Source organism: Leucoraja erinacea, chromosome 32, assembly GCF_028641065.1.
Source record: "Leucoraja erinacea ecotype New England chromosome 32, Leri_hhj_1, whole genome shotgun sequence".
NCBI lineage: Eukaryota > Metazoa > Chordata > Chondrichthyes > Rajiformes > Rajidae > Leucoraja > Leucoraja erinaceus.
In genome coordinates this window covers 386008-407174 of record NC_073408.1, presented here as the reverse complement: position 1 = coordinate 407174, position 21167 = coordinate 386008, and the positions used below count along the sequence as shown (strand labels likewise).

The window sequence follows — 21167 nt, the reverse complement described above, 5'->3', positions numbered from 1 at the left end:
TAGCGATGTTGGGATAAAATTGTTCTGCAGAGGATTCCAATTCAGTTTTTTAGCTTTGCACAATTCAATTCGATTGCTCCCGGCAAAATCAGATCAATTAAATTAACCGATTGTCATTCAGAGTAAAAATTCCACAAACTTTTCCATTTAATTTTACATAATATTACTGTATTCATTCTAACCCTAAAGCTTTATATTAATGTGATTGACATGGGATTTTGGTTGTACCATTGGCTGACTGGGGCAGATATTTCTTTAAAATTATACTTTCCCCCACTGTGGGCATGTTTATGATTTTAATTTCCAGAGAGGACACAACTGGCTTTGAGATCAAGCAGCCCAGCAGTGCTCCGCTACTTGTCTGTGTCATGCTTCTTCCATCCCTCACCTTCACAGTTGTCATACTCTTGTAATTAAGGCATGTCCTCACATTTCTGTAATGTGACATGTCAAGATAGCCTTTTGATCCCATGCAGTGTTTAACATGTGATATTGATCTTATCAAAGTAATGTTAGTTATACTTCCATAATAGAGCACGGATCAGATCAAAGTAACTGCAGGGTGTTGTATTTTGTTAGCTATTTTATAGAGTATTTGGATTGAAGTTAGAAGTAGAATAAATTGAGGATTCCAGCCTGTCAGTCTATAGCAAACAGGACTTTTTCCTAGTTCTCTTTGTTCCGTTCCATTGCTAAGGTTTCATAGCTGATTGAAGAACCCTCTCACATTAAGGCCCCCACACATTGATTCATTCAAATGAAATGCTGATGAGCTCCATACAGCGACACTTGGCACACGGTCTCTTGACATCTAATTAATATTTGATCATATTAAATCCTTTAATAATACAAATAAAGATATATGCATTTGGATTCCTTAAATCTTCATAAATTGACTGATTAACATAAATCAACTTATTTTCCAAAGACCGAAGCCTTATGGAATAATCTACTGTGCCTAGACTTTGATAACTGAATGACAAGTGAAATTAACAAGTAGATTGCTAAAAGTTGTGATCTTTGATTAGCTTTTAGTGCCTGTAGGCACTGAGGTATGTACGAGTATAAAAATGTTCGTATTAACAGCTTCTCATGAATTTGTGAATTAGATGCATTCCCACCTTCAAGGAAATGGTTTGCATTTGTTTACCTGTTCACAAGATATGATGCACAGTGGGGTGATTGGTAAAGCCTCTCGTTGCCTTACATTCCAAAGACTAGGATTCAATGCCATCATTCATTGCTCCCTGTACACAATCTGCATGTTCTCCCTTTGACTGTGTAGACTTCCTCTGGCTAGTTTGGTTGCATCTCACACACCAAAGACATGCAGGACGGTTGGTTAATTGGCCGCCGTAAATTGCCCCAAAGTGTAGATGAGTGGCAGTAACGGTTTGTGTGACAGTGAGTGGAATATATAAATGATAAACGTCAACGGCAGTTTGCAGATAATTGCTTATGTCGCAGACTGTGAGATATAGATCAGCGGCAGAAATGGGCAGAGAAATGGCAGATGGAGTTTCATCTGAACAAATGTGAGGAGTTGCACTTTGGGAGGTGAAATGCAAGAAAATATACAATTATGGCATTGAGTTGAGTGTGTGAGTGTGCGTGTGGGTGAGTGTGTGGGCGAGTGTGTGTGTGGGTTGTCTGTGAGTGTGTGGGGCTGTGTGAGTGTGAGTGGGTGAGTGAGTGAGTGAATGTGTGAGTGAGTGAATGTGTGTGTGTGTGTTTGTGGGTGAGTGTGTGTGTGGGTTGTCTGAGTGTTTGGGGCTGAGTGGGTGAGTGAGTGAATGTGTGTGTGAGTGTGGGGGGGTGAGTGTGAGTGTGGGGGGGGGGTGTGAGCAAAGATGGGGTGAGTGTGTGAGGTGCGGGTGAATGTGTGTGTGTGTGAGGAGGGGGGAGGGGGGGGGGAGGGGGGGCAGCTGCTGCCAGGGTGAGGCCTAGGCGCGGGCCCCAGCCTGCGGTCACCATGGTGACGGCGCACCCGCGGCTGCCGGCCCGGCGACTGTGGAGATAATGATGGCGGATCCGGGACAGTCCGGCCTGGAGCTCGAGCGGTTCCTGCGGGAGGGGTCGATGCGATCAGTAGGTCGGGGGGGGGGAGGGGAGGGAGGGGGGGGGAGAGGGTGAGGGTGGGGAGGGTGAGGGTGAGGGTGAGGGTTAGGGTGAGGGTGAGGGTGAGGGTGAGGGTGAGGGTTAGGGTGAGGGTGAGGGTGAGGGTGAGGGTTAGGGTTAGGGTTAGGGTGAGGGTTAGGGTTAGGGTTAGGGGGGTGAGGGTTAGGGTTAGGGTGAGGGTGAGGGTGAGGGTTAGGGGGGGAGGGTGAGGGTGAGGGGTAGGGTTAGGGTGAGGGGTGGGGGAGGGAGGGGGGGTGGGGGAGGGGGGAGGGGAGGGTGAGGGTGAGGGTGAGGGGAGGGTGAGGGTGAGGGTTAGGGGAGGGGGAGGGTTAGGGGGAGGGTTAGGGTTAGGGGTGGGGGTGGGGCGGGGGATAGGGTGAGGGGAGGGGTGAGGGGGAGGGGGGGTGGGAGGGGAGGGGGAGGGGTGAGGGTGGGGTGAAGTTGTGATAGTTGTATTACATTATGAGAGTTGTAGAGAGAGTAAGCGGTCAGCATCTTTACCCGGGGGGTGTAAAATACTAGAGTCCGTGCACTCACTGGTTAAAGTGAGAGGGAAGAAGTTGAAACGTGCGGGACTAGTTTGTGTTTTACACAGTTGCCTGAAATACACCGCCTGATGCTGGTGGTGGAAACATTTATAAAACGTATATATCGCCACATGAATACAGTGAAAGTATGTGGGCAGAATTTCATATTTATTTCATTTTGCATTATATTCGGCACAGATATGATGGGCCGAATGGCCTGTTCCACGATGCGATGTTCTAATTCGGTGGAGTTTATATAGGGGGTTGTAGGCTGATTTAATGAAGTCCACATAGGTGTAACACTCATAATTGTATTGAGTTTTATATTGGGGGAGCACACCTAATTTTGTGGAGTTGTACATAGGAGGTGTATTCCTCATTTTGCGGGGGTTTAAATAGGTGCAATGTAATTTTATTTTATATACATATATTATATATATATATATAAAATTAATTAATAGAGTTTTGTTTAGGGGGTGCTCTCCTAACTTTGTGGAGTTTTACATCGGAGGTGCACTCCAAATGGTGTGCAGTTTTATACAGGGGATGTACTAATTTTGGTGAGTTTTATGTAGGCGATTTGATGGAGTTTTATACAGTGGATACACTCCTAAATTTGCGGAGTTTTACATTGGATGGATGGCTAATTTAATGTGGTTTTATATCGGGGCTGCACAATTTAATTTTATGGAGATTAACTTAGGGGAACACACTTGACTTTTATGGAATTGATATATGATGTGGAATGCCTAATAATTTGTGTTATTATATAATGGTGCGCACATGGCTTATTCTATAGATTTAGTATTAGGTGAGTGTATATATGTAATAGATGGGAGATATCTAATTCTTTGCACCTTATATGGGAGTTGCGTGTCTAATTTGTAGGGCAATATGTTAATAATAAGATTTATCTGTTATGCAAAAGCAGTCCTCCGTTAGGATTTGCTATATAAGCAAAATTATTCTATGTAATGATTTGTAAGTTATGTTATTATAATATCATTTATTTAAAGTACGCCTATTGGTTTTGTAACTTGCATCTGCATAAATCACACAGTATTAGATCTTGTATTTCGTATGTTTCTAAACTATGGAGTTGTCACATAAATCGTTCCGCCTTTTCATCTCTCTCTTGTACATTTTTGGTAACCTACTCTAATATCTCCTAGTACTAGAAACAAAGAACTACAGATGCTATTTAGTACACCAATGGGCACAAAGTGCTGGAGTAACTGCAGGTCAGGCAGCATCCTCGGTGAACGTGTCCTAATATCTCCTGTGTGAATTGGTTTCAAAGTTTGTTCTTATAATTTTGGACACAACTTGAAAATGGAGGGAGAATGTTCTCCAGAGATGCTCCCTGCTCTGAATTACTCCAACATTTTGTGTCTTTTAGAGTACAAAATAATTGCTGTAATTCTCAGATTTTCTACTTTATTCTTTACACTTAGCCGATCTGGTAGAAGGAATTAGGTCTGATGACCCTGCAATACGAGACGAGGCTTTTCAGAAAGCAGATGAGAAGTTGCTGAAATGTTCTGAAGAATCTGAGACAGTAGAAGGATGCAAAGTAAAGGTGAATCGGACATTGATTAACAAGAACCCTTCCTCTCGTGCTCCACCACAGCATACTAATCTTCAAGGAGAATATGTGAGTCTTCAGCTAAATTGGTCATTAGTAAATGATTTATTGTGTTTTATTTAATGTTATAATTTTTGTTCTAATATATTTAGGTTTGACAATTGTAATCGTTTTAAAATGTCTGCACTGACATTTCACCCGGAAACAGGCCCTTTGAATCTGCCTCATTGAAGTTAGTCCCATTTGTCTGTAGTTGGCCCATATCATTCTCTCTCCCCTTAAACCTACAACCTCTAGTTCTTGATACCCCTACCTAGGGTAAAAGACTGAGCATTCCTCTTATTAATTTCCCAAATATTTTATAAACCTCTATAAGATCACTCCTTAGCCCCCTGAGCTCCAGGAAATAAAGTCCTCACCTGCCTAATCTCTCCCTATAGTTCAGACCCTCGACCAATTAACATCCTCGTAAATCTTCTCTACGTTCTTTCCAGCTTAATGACATTGTTCCTATGGCAGGGTGATGTAAACTGAACACAGTACTCCAAATGCGGACTCAACAATGTCTTGTACAACTCTAACAGAATGTCCCAACGTCTATACTCAAGACCCTAACTGCTGAAGGCCAATGTACCAAAAACCTTTTTACCACCCTATCTACCTGTGCACCTGTACTATATCCCTGCTGTGCAACATTCCACAGAGCCCTACCATTCACTGTGAAGGTTGTGCCCTGATTTGATGTACCAAAATGCAACACCTCACACGTATTTGCATTAAACTCCATTAGCCATTCCTCAGCGGTAGACCTCTTCACTGTCTACAAAACCACTTACTTTAGTGTCATCTGCAAACTTACGAATCATATCTTGCACATTCTCAGCCAACACATGTCCCTGAGGCACGCTACTAGTCACAGGCCTCCAGTCTGAAAAGATCCTTCCACCATAACCATGTGCTTCCTTCCATGAAACCTATTCTGTATCTGGTATATTCTGTGTCAGGTTGTTCCTCAGGCGAGGTGTTGCTGTTCCTAGCTCTATGCCTCCTGGGTGTTAGGATCGGGCTCCTGCTCCTGCCCAAGATGGCGTGGCTGCGCTGGGACTACACATGGCTGGATGGAGTGACAGGCTGGATGCATCATCATTTGAACTTGGGTAGATGGGTAGAGACATCATTTAAAAGAGTGAAGGTGTGGTGAAACAGAGAATCTTACTGGAAATCATAAAAGTGGAAAGAAGTAAATGTTATAATGGGGTGCCACAGATAAAGACAGTGAACAGTTGCATCTAAGCCTGTCTAATTCTGGGGTTGATGAAGAGGATTGGTGTAGAGTAAGGGAAGGGTACGGATAGGTTCTGAGAGAGGGTGTAGAGAATGTTTAATTGGATGTTCCAAGAGGAAGGGAGTGACTAAGTGGGAAAGGTGTTTAAGAAGGAACTGCAGATGCTGGAAAATCGAAGGTAGACAAAAATGTTGGAGAAACTCAGCGGGTGTGGCAGCATCTATGGAGCGAAGGAAATAGGCAACATTTCGGGTCGAGACCCTTCTTCAGACTGAATTGAGGGTTGGGGGGTTGGGAAGAAGAAAGGAAGAGGCAGAGACAGTGGGCTGAGGGAGAGCTGAGAAGGGGAGGAGAAAGCAGGGACTACCTGAAATCAGAGAAGTCAGTGTTCATACCGCTGGGGTGTAAACTGCCCAAGCGAAATATGAGGTGATGCTCTTCCAATTTACAGTGGTCCTCACTCTGGCCATAAGTGAGAAAGGTGGCTCAGTGGGAGAGAGGGAGAAAATGATGGTACAGGGTTTTCTCAGGATACAACAAGGTGCCTGAGAACTGTTTGGAACCTGAACTGTTTGTAAGTTGCAAAATGAACGAAAGGTCTCGGACAAAGATGACAGATTGATATTAAATCCAAAAAAACTTTAAGATATTATTCTAAAGTGCAGTGTTGCATTCCTGATTGCTGATTTCAATTATAATAACTTTGCTTCATGATGGTTCATCTGAAGCAAAGTAGTCTCTAGCTGTAGTGAGAAATCCCAACCTTCTCACTCTAGTACTAGGTTGCTGTCATTATCTGAATCATCAAGGTGCCCATCTGTTGGTGACAACTAACATTTTCAAAATCCTGTCTCTCACAGGAAATGCCGGGGAACAGGGAAATAAGCCAAGGTAAGAACATAATCAAAAAAGACACAAATTCTGACAACTTTGTGTGTACCTCTCATGTAGTCTTTTATTAAAATATCTAAATGAGAAACGTGGTACCTTCCAAAGCAAATTTGTATATTATGTCTGGAAGCTAGATTGCAAAACACACTTTATTATGTGGGATCGGATTTGGTCAAAAAACTGTTTATAATTTGCAATTGGAAAAATTGTAGCATGCCTTGTACTATTTATAGTGTGATACCATATGCCTTTCTTCCTGCAAATATTCTTTATTCAGCAGTGAAGCAATTGTTCTCAGCTGTGGGATAGCTACCCCAAGTAGATAGTGTATTCAGAGTTGGGGAATGAGGCAAGCTACCCCTGTACACTGTCCCCAAATATCAAATGTCCATTCCCTCCGATTAATACTTCCCAATGACACACAATGTGTCATACAATCTTGGTGCAAACTAGTAAAAGAGAGGGTTTAAAGGTTTTCATTGCTGAATATTTTTTGTGTCATGTTTTTAGATAATTTCTTATCAATTCTTGAGAAAGATGCAGAGGAGAGAGGAAAAAGAAAACAAGAAAGTCGAAAGCTAGCCACTGGTGAGCAATTTATCCATAAATCCTCTTGTGTCTGTTATTTCCTGTATTATACCAGGCCCTATGTAATTTGCAGAAAATACTTTAAAAAATGTGGGGACAAGACAGAAGGAAATGTAATGTAAACTTTTCATCAATTGCAGCAATTTTTGGGTCTGGGTATATTTATTTCGGGCTGAGGGCGGGGGAAATACGGCTACATAATGACTTTGGTGCTTTTTAAAATGTTTATATATCTTTGTGCTTTGTTGCTTTGTGGTTTGCACTGAGAACCAGCAGTTGCCAGTCATCTGTCTCGAGTCAGGACAGGAGAGCAAGTTGGGCAGTACCTGTGATGTAGCACAAAGGGGAACTGCTTGGCCCCCTTTCACACCCTGTGGTCACGGCATTAATCCCCGAGAGCAGGTCCCTTTGGTCCACTGACCACCTCTTCCCTCTGTGTGGGTAGATGGAGAAGGAGAGGGAAGGAGTGAGCAGGTATGGATATTGAGACCACATCTCCCATTACTTGGGTTCAAAGACAGCAAAGCAGTTTTTCCTGCACCACTAATGCCTTGTGCTAAAATGTTATGTCAAAGGTTCAATATTGTGATATCCATAATTGCTGCAAAATCATTATTTTGGTAGACCTTATTTATTTGACCTTCTGATTTAATTCAATATTCCTGTCCTATTTCTATATTATATAACTGATGTTTTTATTCAAATCGAGTTCTAGGTACTAATTTCATAGCTTTAGTGTATCCTTGTTCATGCTCCCTCAACTTTCATCATTAATCTATGAAGTGGATGGTTTCATTACTCATTACTACAGCAAACCCCTTGACTACACCCTGTAAGAAATATTACCTACCCCTCCATCACTCTTTCAGTGACTTTGAGCCGACTCATTTTCTCTCATTCCCAGTTCTGATGAAATGTCTTCAGCCTGAAATGTTATCTCTTTCTCTTTCCACAAATACTACTCAATAACATGTACTTTTATTATAGTGGAGAAACTTTGTTTGCTATCTGGACAAATCATATCATACACAAGTACGATGGTAGTGCAGAGAGTAAAATGTCATAGTGTAGAATTTAGTATTTCAATTAAAGCATTACAGGGAAAGTGCAAATTAAAAAGAGAGCGTAAAGTCTGCAATGAGATAGATTGTGACGACACCCTAAGCATTTGGATGAACCAGTCAGTAAGCTGACAGCAGTGGGGAAGAAGCTGTTAGTGAAGAAGGTGTTGCGTGCTTTCAAGTTTAGCTATCGTCTACCCAACAGGAGAACCAACAATAGGAAAATAGTTATTGATTTTCCTGGTTGCTTTTAGGTTAGTTTAATTTAGTTTAGAAATACAGCCCGGATACAGGCCCTTCGGCCCACCGAGTCCGCACCGACCCGCGATCCCCGCACATTATCACAAGCCTACACACACCAGGGACAATTTACACTAATACCAGTATAGAAACCCAAGCCAATTAACCTACAAACCTGTACATCTTTGGAGTATGGGAGGAAACTGAAGATCTCGGAGAAAACTCATGCGGTCACAGAGATAACGTACAAACTCCGTACAGACAGCACCCGCAGTCGGGATTGAACCTGGGTGTCCGGTGGTGCAAGAGCTGTAAGGCAGCAACTCTACCACTGCGCCACTGAGCAACATTTTCCAAGGCAGCATGGTGTCCATGGGGGAAGGCAATTTTGTGTGATGAATTGATGGGGAGAACCCATAATAGAGTGAAATATTCCCACAGGTTTCTTAAGGTGAAGAATAAGATATACAATAAAGGCATTGTTGAAGACGCACATTTTGAGGAGCTTTTTTGAAGAAACGTGTAAGAAGGGGATTTTTATATCATCCTTTCAGATAGTGAATTTAAGAATATAAATCGCTGTGTAGATGTAGTTCTCCTTCACTGTTGCATGGTTTCCATTTCCATCTATCTTTACGCTTTTAATCTTTATATAATTTGCTGCAGCATTAAAAGAGAAGGGAAATGCTGCATTTCAGAAAGAGGACTATGCTACTGCTGTGCAGTACTATACCAAAGGCCTGGAAAAACTTAGAGACTTTCAAGCCCTGTACACCAATAGAGCACAGGTATGTACAAACATAAATAATCTTTATTAATGAAACAGTTCACAAAGTAGATGTTAATCGAGGTGAATGTCACATAAAGGCTACATCATTTATTTCCTCCTCGAGGTCACAAGCTGACTCAGGATGATAAAATGTGCTCTAAAAGTCTCTGTTACTAGTGCCAGAATGTGGCCGTCAGAACAATGAGATTTAGATTTAAATGGTGTGTGTGTGTGTGTGTGTGTGTGTGTGTGTCTCAGATATGTTTTAAATCATACAATGAATTACTCTAAAGGGTATTTACTGTGGTTGGTCTGCCAGATGGAGGAATAACTAAATCTCACAAATAGCAGTCAGTTTGCTTCAGGCAGTTTTAGTCTCATGAAGACAGTTGTCCAGGACGTTCACTGAATAATTCCAAAGATACTTAAGATTTATCTAAATTGTCAAAAAATGAGAATTGGGGTCATTGATATCAAAGGATCAATTAGCGATGAAATTTCCAATTGTGCAGAATGTCCTAGTATTTGCATATATTAATAGTTATAATCCTAGTTCTGGACCTAATTCACTGAATCAAACAGACATATCTGGGTGGTTGTCGAAAAGAATGGAAATGCTCCTGGATACAGCAGGAATTTATGGTCAAAGCATGTTTAGAGATAATGTGGAAAAATATAACGCTTTAAAATGTTTAACAAATCTCAGGCTTAACAAAGAATCTCAGACAAGGCAAAAAAAAAATCCACATCTATACAAAATAAAAAGTCGCAGCATGAATTATAAATTATAATAGTTTGAAGATTATTTTTATTACAGCATCACTGTACATTGGAAATTATAATATATCTTTTGTCATTGGTTTATTTGTTTCTTTAAAATATCCTGAGGTGGATGGTGGGTAGAATGTAAATGATCTGGAATATACTTAACATAAAACAGGGCCCACTGTGATGTTGCATCTTGGTTATCATAGTCATAGAGCTATACAGTGTGGAAACAGACCCTTCTGCCCAATGTCCATGCTGACCAAGTTGCCCAACTGAGCTAGTCCCACTTGCTGAGCTTGGCCTTTCCCCCTCCAGATCCTTTCCTAATCCGTGTTCCTGTTCAAGTGTTTTTTAAATATCATAATTGTCATAAGTGATAGTCGAATTAGGCCATTTGCCCCATCAAGTCTACTCTGCCATTCTATTTTCCTGCCTTCTCCCCATAACCTCTGACACCCGTACTAATCAAGAATTGTACCCCTACCTCTTCCACTGTTCCATATACGCATCATAGTCTGTGTGATAAAAATCTCAAAAGAGACCTGGGATAATCATTTACTACAGGTGCATAAATGTTCGATCAACGTACGGCATACGCTCATCCAATTTAAAACATTACATAGATTATATTATTCAAAAACTAAATTAAATAAAATCTTCCCTAATGTTTCACCAATCTGTGATAAATGCCTATGTCAAGAAGCTACCATAGCGCACTCTTTTGTTTTTTGTACAAAAATCCAAAAATTCTGGTATGAAATATTTGATATTTTTTCAAAATTGATCAAAATAAAACTGGTACCAAAACCAGAATGGATTATCTTCGGAATATCGGAAGATAACCCTGAATTAAACGTGTTTCAGAAGAATTTATTTAATTACGGGCTAATAATGGGAAAAACGTTTATACTTAAATTCTGGAAAAATGCGCCGACACCAACAATAAAAATGTGGATATCAAATATGTTTGAAACATTACATCTGGAAGAGATGAGATTCCTCCTAGCAGGTAAAGCAGACCAATTTCAAAAGACGTGGTCTATGTTTCTGGACCTATTACAAGCATGAGGTGCAATAGTAACCTAAAAAAAAAACAAATATATAAATTAGCGGAATCAGGACCTGGTAACGGGAGGTAAAATAACAAAAACAGACTTGGTTGGTAGTCCCCTTTCTGCGGAGTTTAATGTTATAATAGAGCGATTGTTTCTACTTTCTCTTTCTCTCTTTTCTAGGGTCTATTTTCTCACTTTACTTCCTTCTCTAACTTCTTTCCTAAGGGGCTTTCTTTTCCTTACACTCTTGCACTGCACGACTCTCTTGCACTTTCTTTACTTTCCTAACTTCTACCTCTTTCTTAAAGCTCTTAAAAAAAAAAAAAAAAAAAAAAAAAAAAAAAAAAAAAAAAAAAAAAAAAAAAGCGGTAAAAAAAATGTATCAAGATATATGTGTTGTGTAGAATTGTAATTTACCGTACTTCTAATAAAAAATAAAATTAAAAAAAAACAAAAAAAAAAACATAAAACAGGGCCCACTGTGATGTTGCATCTTGGTTATCATAGTCATAGAGCTATACAGCGTGGAAACAGACCCTTCTGCCCAATGTCCATGCTGACCAAGTTGCCCAACTGAGCTAGTCCCACTTGCTGTGCTTGGCCTTTCCCCCTCCAGATCCTTTCCTAATCCGTGTTCCTGTTCAAGTGTTTTTTAAATATCATAATTGTCATAAGTGATAGTCGAATTAGGCCATTTGCCCCATCAAGTCTACTCTGCCATTCTATTTTCCTGCCTTCTCCCCATAACCTCTGACACCCGTACTAATCAAGAATTGTACCCCTACCTCTTCCACTGTTCCATATACGCATCATAGTCTGTGTGAAAAGAGTTACTCCTCTGGTCCCTTTTAAATCTTGCCCTTCTCACCTTAAACTTAGAGCCCTCTAGTTTTAGACTCCCTAACCATAGGAGAAAGCCTATAGCTGTTCACCTTATCTGTGCCTTTCGTAATTCAATCATCTTCTGTAAGGTCATTCCTCAACCTTCCACAGTGCAGAGAAAAAAAGGTCCTCGCCTCTCCTTCTAACACAGTACTCATAATGTGGCCTTAGCAACATCTTATCTAGCTGTTACATGACGTTCCAAAACCTGTGCTCAATATTCTGACTGATTGTGGCAAGAATGGCAAATGTTCTTCTTCACCACCTTTTCCAAATGTGTCGGCACTTTCATAGAACTGTGCTCCAGTGCCTCTGTCTCCCCTTTCTACCACACTATCCAGGGCCCCACTTACTTTATATCCTGCCCGAGGGTGTGTAGTAGAGCAGAGACACAGCTTGCTCCTCTCTCAAAAAACAATGTGTATTTTTGCATTTATTTAACTATCCATTTTATTGGTGATATATTTTGGAGTTTTAGGCAGACATTTTCATTAAATGAATAGTTTTATTACAGTTAATTTGTGATTTTTTTTGTGGTATATGTTTATGACCACCAAATTTGTATTTTCAGGCTTATAATAAACTGGGAAAACATGAGGAAGCAATCACTGATTGCGAATGGGCCTTAAAGGTGAGGATAATTCTATCAGGTTATAATTTTTTTTGCTACAAATGTCATAGTATTGACTGGACATTTTAATTTTAGCCGCTTCTGTAACTTCTTTTCACAATTTGGCAATAATGTTGGTAAATGTACATAGGATCCAGTATTCAGGATATTTCCATTGCTAAGCCTGGAGAGAGTGAAGGTTAACATTTAGAGACGCAAGAGACTGCAGATGCTGGAATCTGGAGCAACAAATAAACTGCTGCAGGAACTCAGTGGGTCAAGCATCATCTATGTGGAGATCCTGCATCTGAGCTGAGCGTGGAGAGAGACAATGACCAGTATAAAGAGAAGAATGGGAGGGTTCAGGAGGTGACAGATAGACAGAGGAGGGACACAGCCCATCCTCTTGAGATGGGCTTTGGGGTGGATGATGGGGGAGTGTTACTGGAAGATAATATGGAAGGACACAAAGGATACCAGTGCTGGAATCTGACAAATAAAGGTGACATGTCCCTTGGAATAAATATGGGAACTCTCCCGTCTCTCACATCCTCTGTCCCCTACATGGACTGCCCTTGTCCAGTAATTATTTCTTGGTGTGAGGCAGCCAATGCAGTTAGTTACCATTTTAATTCATCTAGTTTGTAATTCTTGTGCAGGTGACCTGATCAGGAGTTAGTGCTTAAGTGGAACTATATTTTAGTGCACAATAAATAGTGCAATCCAATTTCTAAGCAGGGCAAGGAAGAATCATTTTGCCTTTTCAGTATTACCATGGAAACTTGAATGTCTACTGCACCGTTTCAACGTGTGAATGAGGCTGTATTTATAGAACCATAGATGGTGCAGGGCTCCCCATATGTTGCACTGGAATATCAGTGTCATTTTGGGGTTTCAAAATATGCTGCAACCTACAAGCTAATGGATGACTAGCAACAAACTGATTCAAGTGGATTACAGTTACATTATTTTTGGTCATTTAACTACTCTTTATTTTATGATTTCAGTGCGATGAGAATTGCGTTAAGGCCTATGTCCATATGGGAAAAGCCAACCTAGGTTTAAAGAAATATGAGGAGGTAAGTGTAGAATGACTGAGTCCTATACAGAGTCTTTTACTATAACTGTTTATTACATTCACTAACACACACTATGCAATAGCTGTCCGTGGTCATCACTGGAGCTAGAGAGCGAGCTGGAGGTGGGGACACTACAATTATACTAGAGACAATGGGGAGTGGTTAGTAGTGGTGAGGTCACTATGTTAAAGGAACATGCACTGGTCTACAGTAAGATGGCATTAGTCAGTTACATTTACAATTACATCATTCTTTGATTTGATAAATTTGATATCGGTCATCTTTCAAATGTAAGTTGTTCAATTAATTAAATGGAAAGTACGATGGACAATACAAATAATTTGCTGCTGCTTTTGCCATTTTCCTCCTTTGGTCAAGTAGAGATTGAGTTTGTAATAGATTAAAACCACTTAACCATTGTTTATTTATTTCTACTTTGGGCTATTCCATAGCAGTCTGATATGTTAATATTCAATAAACCTTTTTTGCTTAAAATTATTTCACTGCCATTGCATTTATAATAATTTGCTGAATTATAAACACCTAAACCAAAGAGGGAAACAAGGTTTGTTTTTAAGGCCAATTTTTAAATTAAATGTGCAATGAAGCTGTAGGGCAAATACATTTTTGATTAAAGTTACAGGTTTCTAAGCCATAATTAAAACTGCACCAAAGCTTAGATGTTTTCATCTTAATTTAAGTTAGCTTTTCATATCTGACCCCCCACCCCCACATAAAACAAACCAGAGAACCTTAACACAAAAATTTAAAAACACACTAAAATAACAAAAAAGACAACAAGACGGACCGTTGGCGAGGCTGCCATCGATAACAGCGCCGCCTGGTGGAATGCCTGGCCTTGTCAAACTTTCACCTCTTCTAGCTTTCTCTCTCCGACTACAATCAGTACAAGGGTCCTGACCTAAAATGTCACCTATCCACATTCTCCAGAGATGCTGCCTGACATGCTGAGTTACTCCAGCACTTGCATTTCCTGTCTGCAGAATACTTTGTCTACAACATCATATAGTGTTCATATTCGTATAAAATGTTATTTTATTTGAGAAACAGCAGGCTGTTCAACTAATTCCCGCACTTATAAGGAAGATGTTTCCAGGGCTGTTTTATTTTGGGGTACCGATAACTATCAACCTTGCTGTCACAGTTGCTGAGTTTCAATAATGTGTTTCACTGGAGTGATCAATGAAGTGATCAGGAGTAAGTAATTATGAGTGTTGCAGAAACTGTCTGATCCAAATGGGGTTCTGTTCCTTACCAGGCTCGACAGTGTTATCAGAAGATAATCACAATTGATCCAAGTCAGGAGATGCTAGTGAGAGGTATGAGAAACATTGGCTGTAAGAAGGATCAAATAATCACTTTGGTCCAGTAAAGAGAATGGTGTGTGCCTATTTATGTATTAATTAAGCTGTGCTATTTAAACTTTTGGGTTAGAGTTAGTGGAGCTTTCCCATGATAAGATGCCTGATGTCCTAATTCAGACTTGGTTGTTCCAAGGGAGGATAGCATTTGGGATGCTATGTTTGACTTGGGATCTCAGACTATGGACCAGGAAATTAAGCTCTAATCACTATCCAGTAATTTATGTTATAATCTTCAATGACATTTTTTTTAATTCAATCAATCAATCAATCAATCAATCGACCTTTATTGTCATCTTGCAAAGCAACAATTGTACAGTGCAAAATGAGAAGACGTTTCCCAGGGAATACCGGAGCATCGCACATAAAACTTAAACATTTCACACATAATAACAGTAAAAACAATCCAGTCCCTGATGAAACAGTATAAGTAATTAAAAGCAGGTAAAACAGCAACATTAAAATACAGTAAAAACTGTCATTAAAATGTCCAGGGCAGCTGATTTGAGTGGCCAGTGCCAGAGTTATTAAATTGTCAGTACAAAGCAGCAGAATCAGGTGGAGTGATGTTTAGCAGCCTCACAGCCTGTGGCAGGAAGCTGTTTAGCAGTCTGGTAGTCCGGGCTTTGATCTACGGTATCTCTTGCCTGATGGCAGGAGATCCAGGTGTGTGTGGAGGGGATGCAGTTTGTCCTTAGCTATTCTCATGAATCCAGATATTCTGTAAGTGAGCCTTTTTAAGTTTAGTACATGGGATTTATTATATTCATTAAAGAAACAGAAAACCCCTCAGTTTAATGTCTCATTAGAAAGACTCCATCTCCACTGAGCAGCACTATCTCACTACAGTACAGGTGAGCTTTGTTGTTTGTGTTGGCATGGGACTTGAACCCACACTGATTGAAAACATATGAAACTTATTGCGCCATAACTGTCATCATTTCCTTTTTCTCTTCATTTCTATTAATGATATATTAGAAGTACTGAATCCAACTTTATGCCACGTAGAAAGAATAGATATCAAGTATAGACGTTTCGGGTCTATCAAAGCCAATGTTACAATGCACGATAAATCTACATACTGAGCCACATCGGAAAGAGATACAGAAGTGTGAAATGCACACGTCCAGATTCAGTGACAGTTTCTTCCCAGCTGTCATCAGGCAACTGAACCATCCTACCAACAACTAGAGAGCAGTCCTGAGCTACTATACCTCATTGGAGACCCTTGGACTGTGTTTGATCGGACTTTACTGGACTTTATCTTGCACTAAATGTTGTTCATGTTAGTCCTTTTATCATGTATTTGTGACTGTGCATGGCTTGATTCTAATAATGTATTGTCTTTCCACTGACACATTAGTGCACAACAACAGCTTTTCACTGGACCTCTGTACACATGACAATAAACTAAACTCAAATTCAAAATTAACTTAGCAGTTGTATTAAGATTCTAGTAATGTTTATGACACTTATTTTTTAAATGCTGACAAGTATGTCATTTAAATTTAGAATATATAAATTTACTGGAACTAGCCCAAAAAAAGGAAGAACAAGAGAAAAAGGTCATGGAAGAATTTGAACGAGGGAATTTGAATACTACAACTGCTCATGAAGTGCTCAAGAAGTTATCCAGTCCTAATAAGATTCCATTCTTCTATCTTGGTGGTGTGAGGTTTCTGACTGAACTGATGAACGAGAGTAAGTAAATGAAAAAGTAATGTTTTAAGTTGCCAGAGCTATCCCGAGGCATATGTTTTTGCAATGTTGTTTTATTGCAGTTGTGCTTGTGTTGAATAAATGATCTATCTATGAACCTAAGTGAACAATATAAGTTAGTGGTGTATGAGCAGAAAATATCAAAAATACTCAACAAACCAGGCAACACTGGAGACACAGGAGAGTTTAGGATGCGGAGCCTCTGTGTTAAACAAAGTACTGGAATCAGCATTTGGTTGAACTACTCTGATTTCCAAATAGTTGGATGGAGGAGTATCAGAATGGTGACAAAAATTGCTGGAGTAACTCAGCGGGACAGGAAGCATCTCTGGAGAGAAGGAATGGGTGACGTTTCGGGTCGAGACCTTTCTTCAGACTGTTATTCAGATTATCAGAATGTTATTGTATTACATAGAAACATAGCTAATAGAATAGAGGTTTGGGCCCTTTGAACATACTCCATTTTTCAATATGATCCAGGCTGGTCCTATCACATGAACATATTCCTGCATCTTCCCCACACTCCTGGATAATTTTAGTGTCCAGAAATCTATCTAACATCCTCTTAAATAGATTCTGTGCCTTGGCTTCCATAGCCTATTGTGGAAGAGAACACTACAGATTCACCATTTTTGTACCCTAGAAATTGGATTAGAAAAGAATATTAGTTTTTTTATATTTGATGAACATACCAGCTGCAATTTTGGGAATAAATTTGAAATGTTTGTGCTCTTTCCTGTTGAATCTCTCCCCCTTTAAATCAGGAACTTAGCCTGAGTGCACACTCCCTCCTATAATTCATGTTGATACTGATGCAAAATTCACAGGAGATTGTAACTATGATGGATTCATCATTATGCGTGGCAGCACTAAACACTTTCTGATAGAAATTAGATCAAAAGGTCAAGGCTAATGACTTTCAATATTAACTGACATTCAACAAGATCTATCGTGTATAGGTGGAGTACAACTCAAATGATTTAAAGTGTTCCCCATGATATTGCTCTTGTGGAACTGTGTGTGTGTATATTATGTCTGTGTTATGTATTGCTAATGTTGTAAAGTCTATGTCATTTTGTTTATGAACAGTGGAACTGAGAGAATGTTTCTCTGTCTCAGTTGCATTTGCTCTGATGATGAGACCTATCACGCAGGCCTCTGAACTGTCTCTGTGGCTTTTTTCCACAGAGCTGCCTGATCAGCTGGGCTTTCCCGCATTTGATGTTATTTCAGATTTACAACGCTTGCATTTTTTTCCTGATTTTTCATTGTGAAATTAGTTTATTTAGTGAATTAGCAACACCCTCACCACTGAATCTGAAGATAGGTTCTTTAAGTCACCTATCTTCCTACAGAATTTTTCTAAAAGCTACTCAGTATTTATTTTATTAACCCAATGGAACAAGTTACTTATCTCCTTGTATCAAGTGTTGGAAAATTTGAAACATTCATTTTATTTACGCGCATTGATAGATCTCCTTAGTATTTCTTTAACAATCTGATCTGTTATAATTTGTAGTAAAAGCTGATAGGATTAGTTTATTTTTAAACCAGTATAATTGACCTTTAACCATTGTTGCAGGTACTGAACAGACATTATTCAGAACTAATGGTGGATTCAGTGTTGTCAATGACAATGAGATTATAAGAAGGTAAGGTTGTTAGCATCTACATCAGATAATACCAATACTGAAAGCAGCTGAAGGTTTGGAAAATGATGATAAAATAGAAACATTGAAATACATTTGCATCCATTAACCTTTATGGCAGGCCCTTGAATAGGCAAATTCCTGCTGTTTTATAAATCACGGCTCAAATATGCCGTGAAAGTAATGTGTGTTTATGATTTGCAGCTAAAATAGGTATTTATTAGACGAAAGGTCACATTTTGGCAGATTGCAGAGATTATCGTGAGGAGTTGGGCTCTATACACCTGTTGGGTTCCATGAAAGGAAAGAAACTTCCAATCTCCACACATTAGATTCAGCTTGCACTGAAAGATGTAAATCATCAGACATGAAACAGAAAATATCTCCTTACCAATGTGTATTTTACATTGTAAATGCATGTGGAGCCAGTGGAGCCACTGTAGAAGTTGTATCTTAATGTGCAAAACTGCTGCCGTAGATGGCAAACATTTATATTTTTAATGGACAAGTGTGTGTGGCTGTATTCTTTTTACCATTAAATAGTCTTGGCCTTTTGAAAAGTGTCGAGTTTTATAATTTATATAATTTTGGAAGGGCCAGAAATATTATTTTTGATAGTTCATGTCTTTAACAGGAGTCTTGCGAGTTCAGAGAAGGAATCATGTGAGGTGGAACTTTGTGCTTCTGTCCTTGCCCTGTGGAAGGCTGTCTGTCATGAAAATGGTAATTACATATACCTGTACTGATGGACGTAAAGGTTACTCTTTTATAACTATAACCATGTTTCCTTTAATCAATGGAATTAGTGGGCTTGACAGAGAGGAGGGACTGTGGAAAAATAAAGTCTTTAATTGCAAACATTAGATGACCTGGTCATTGGGGCCCTTGGGATCCAGTCTATTAAACAAAGGTTGATCAACGTGGGACCCACGGGTGGGTTACCAGTTATCACATCAACCCAAAGTAATATCTGGTAATTAAGTCAAAAAGTAGGGCCAGACGATATCATTTAAAAGTAAGGTTAAATTAAATTTGTGGAGTGAGAAAGGATTAATTAGAGATCTTGTGTTATTACCCCCGATGTAGTAGTGACCACTGGCAGTGAAGAAGGTCGAGGACAGAAAGGTGGTTATGGGAATGGGAAGGGCAGTTAAAATAGTTAGCATCTGGGAGTTCCATCAGGCCTTGGCGGATACAACAGCTGCTGAGCCTATGCTTGGTCTCACTGCTGGATCTCCCAGTTGCTATCCACTTCAACACCCATTCACATGTCGACCTTTCTGTCCTTGGCCTTCTCTAGTGAGTAAGATCAGGCTCAAAATTGAAGAACAGCTCTCCATATTCTGCCTGGATAGCCTATAACCCAATACTGAATACAGAACATTCAATTCTCCAATCTCACGTAAACCCCCTGACTCCTCCCCACCATGGTTGGTTTCTTCCATTCCCACTGCGCATACTTTTTGCCCACTCCGCCATCACCCTATTTATTTTTGCCGCTCCTGCTCATCTCCCACCTCTCACGAGTCCCTCATGTTTCTTTTAGCCTTCCCTCCCCTCTTTTTCCCCCCCCCCCCCCTCCCCCCCTCCTCCTCCCCCCCCCCCCCCCCTCCCCGTCACCAGTACCCTATCCTCGTGATTCCACTTCTAGCTTTGTTACAATCTGCACTCATCTGTTAATCATCTGAATCCACCTGTCACAAGCCAGTTTTCACCCCACTCCATCAACCCCTCTCTACAGCTTCCACCCCTCTACTACATCAATCAGTGGAAGAATCCCAACCTGAGACTGACCATTTCCCCCCACAGATTCTGCCTGACCCGCTGAGTTCCTCCAGCACTGTTCTTTGCTCCTGATTATCTCTTGTGACTCTTTAATATCCTTAGCTCTTTCCTCATTATGTAATGAACAGAATATTCAAATTAAGGCCTCTGGGAACAAAATTAGATTAGAAATTAATTCTTCCATTTAACAAAGTGTGAGAATAAAACATTGCAAATCTTTTCTGCAGAAAGAGGATGCCGATTATGTATAATAATGTAGTAATAATTTATAATAGTTTGTTAATACCTTATAGTGTGTAGTAATCATGTATAATTCGATATTCATTTCAGTGGTTTCTATTTGGATTGATAACTACCTGGTTAATTTTGTTTCCTTTTTTAAACTTTGTTCTGTTTGTAGAGGAAAACCAGCGAATACTTATCACATCCTCTGATACAAATGAACTATTACTGAATCTGTTGTGCTGCAAGGAAAGTGAGATACATAACGAGTGCCTGGCTCTACTGTCCTTGTTCCTATTGACTGAATATGGCAGAGGTCTACTGCTATGCAATCTCAATTTAACAAGGTAATCCCTTTATCACACATGTGGGAATCTAAATAGAAGTTCTTTTATGCTAAAGTTTAATTAAAAAATGTGTAAAATCCACATGTGTGACCAGTTCAGAAAAAACTTAGTAGGAAATCAGCCATAAATGATCATAAAAAGAGATATATAATTTACATACACATCTACCATATGACAAATGAATAGATTGATGTTTGCATTGGTTCTAGAATCCTCAGCACTGTACAACTAAAGTCACACATTGATAACGTTAGTTGACCTTTAATGCTGATCCAGGGTTTTTTTAATGGAATTTAATTAATATTATTATTCTTTTCACTACCACTGAAAATAAAGATGAATCTAGCTTGCCTTGAAGCAGAATGACAAGTGCTGGGCATGGGATGTGGCCATTGCCACCTGCTTCTAAAGTCACAGAAGATGAATTTGATCCTCTATTTTATTCATAGTGGTTACTCTTCAGCACTGCAATATTTCCCTAATTAATACATTCGATCTCTTTTTCCTTTCCCAAATTTTCTGAATGTATTGCATGTAGGCATATTCTGAGCACGTTCTTTTTTTTAAATTCTGGTTTCTCACATTGTCAGAGCATCATAATCACA

The 21167-nt window shown here is 39.7% G+C and overlaps 1 protein-coding gene across 1 annotated transcript in view; it reads left to right on the top strand.

Annotated features, from left to right (window-relative positions):
- The first annotated feature begins 2004 nt into the window (after positions 1-2004).
- Positions 2005-21167, top strand: part of ttc12 (tetratricopeptide repeat domain 12) — a 30937-nt gene continuing 11774 nt past the window's right edge. The window contains 13 exon segments of the mRNA XM_055660486.1: positions 2005-2073; positions 2076-2088; positions 4100-4299; positions 6376-6406; positions 6917-6994; positions 8962-9083; positions 12341-12400; positions 13387-13458; positions 14738-14798; positions 16353-16541; positions 18142-18211; positions 18843-18931; positions 20394-20562. Of these exon segments, the coding sequence (XP_055516461.1) occupies positions 2020-2073; positions 2076-2088; positions 4100-4299; positions 6376-6406; positions 6917-6994; positions 8962-9083; positions 12341-12400; positions 13387-13458; positions 14738-14798; positions 16353-16541; positions 18142-18211; positions 18843-18931; positions 20394-20562 (1208 nt within the window). The 5' untranslated portion in view covers positions 2005-2019.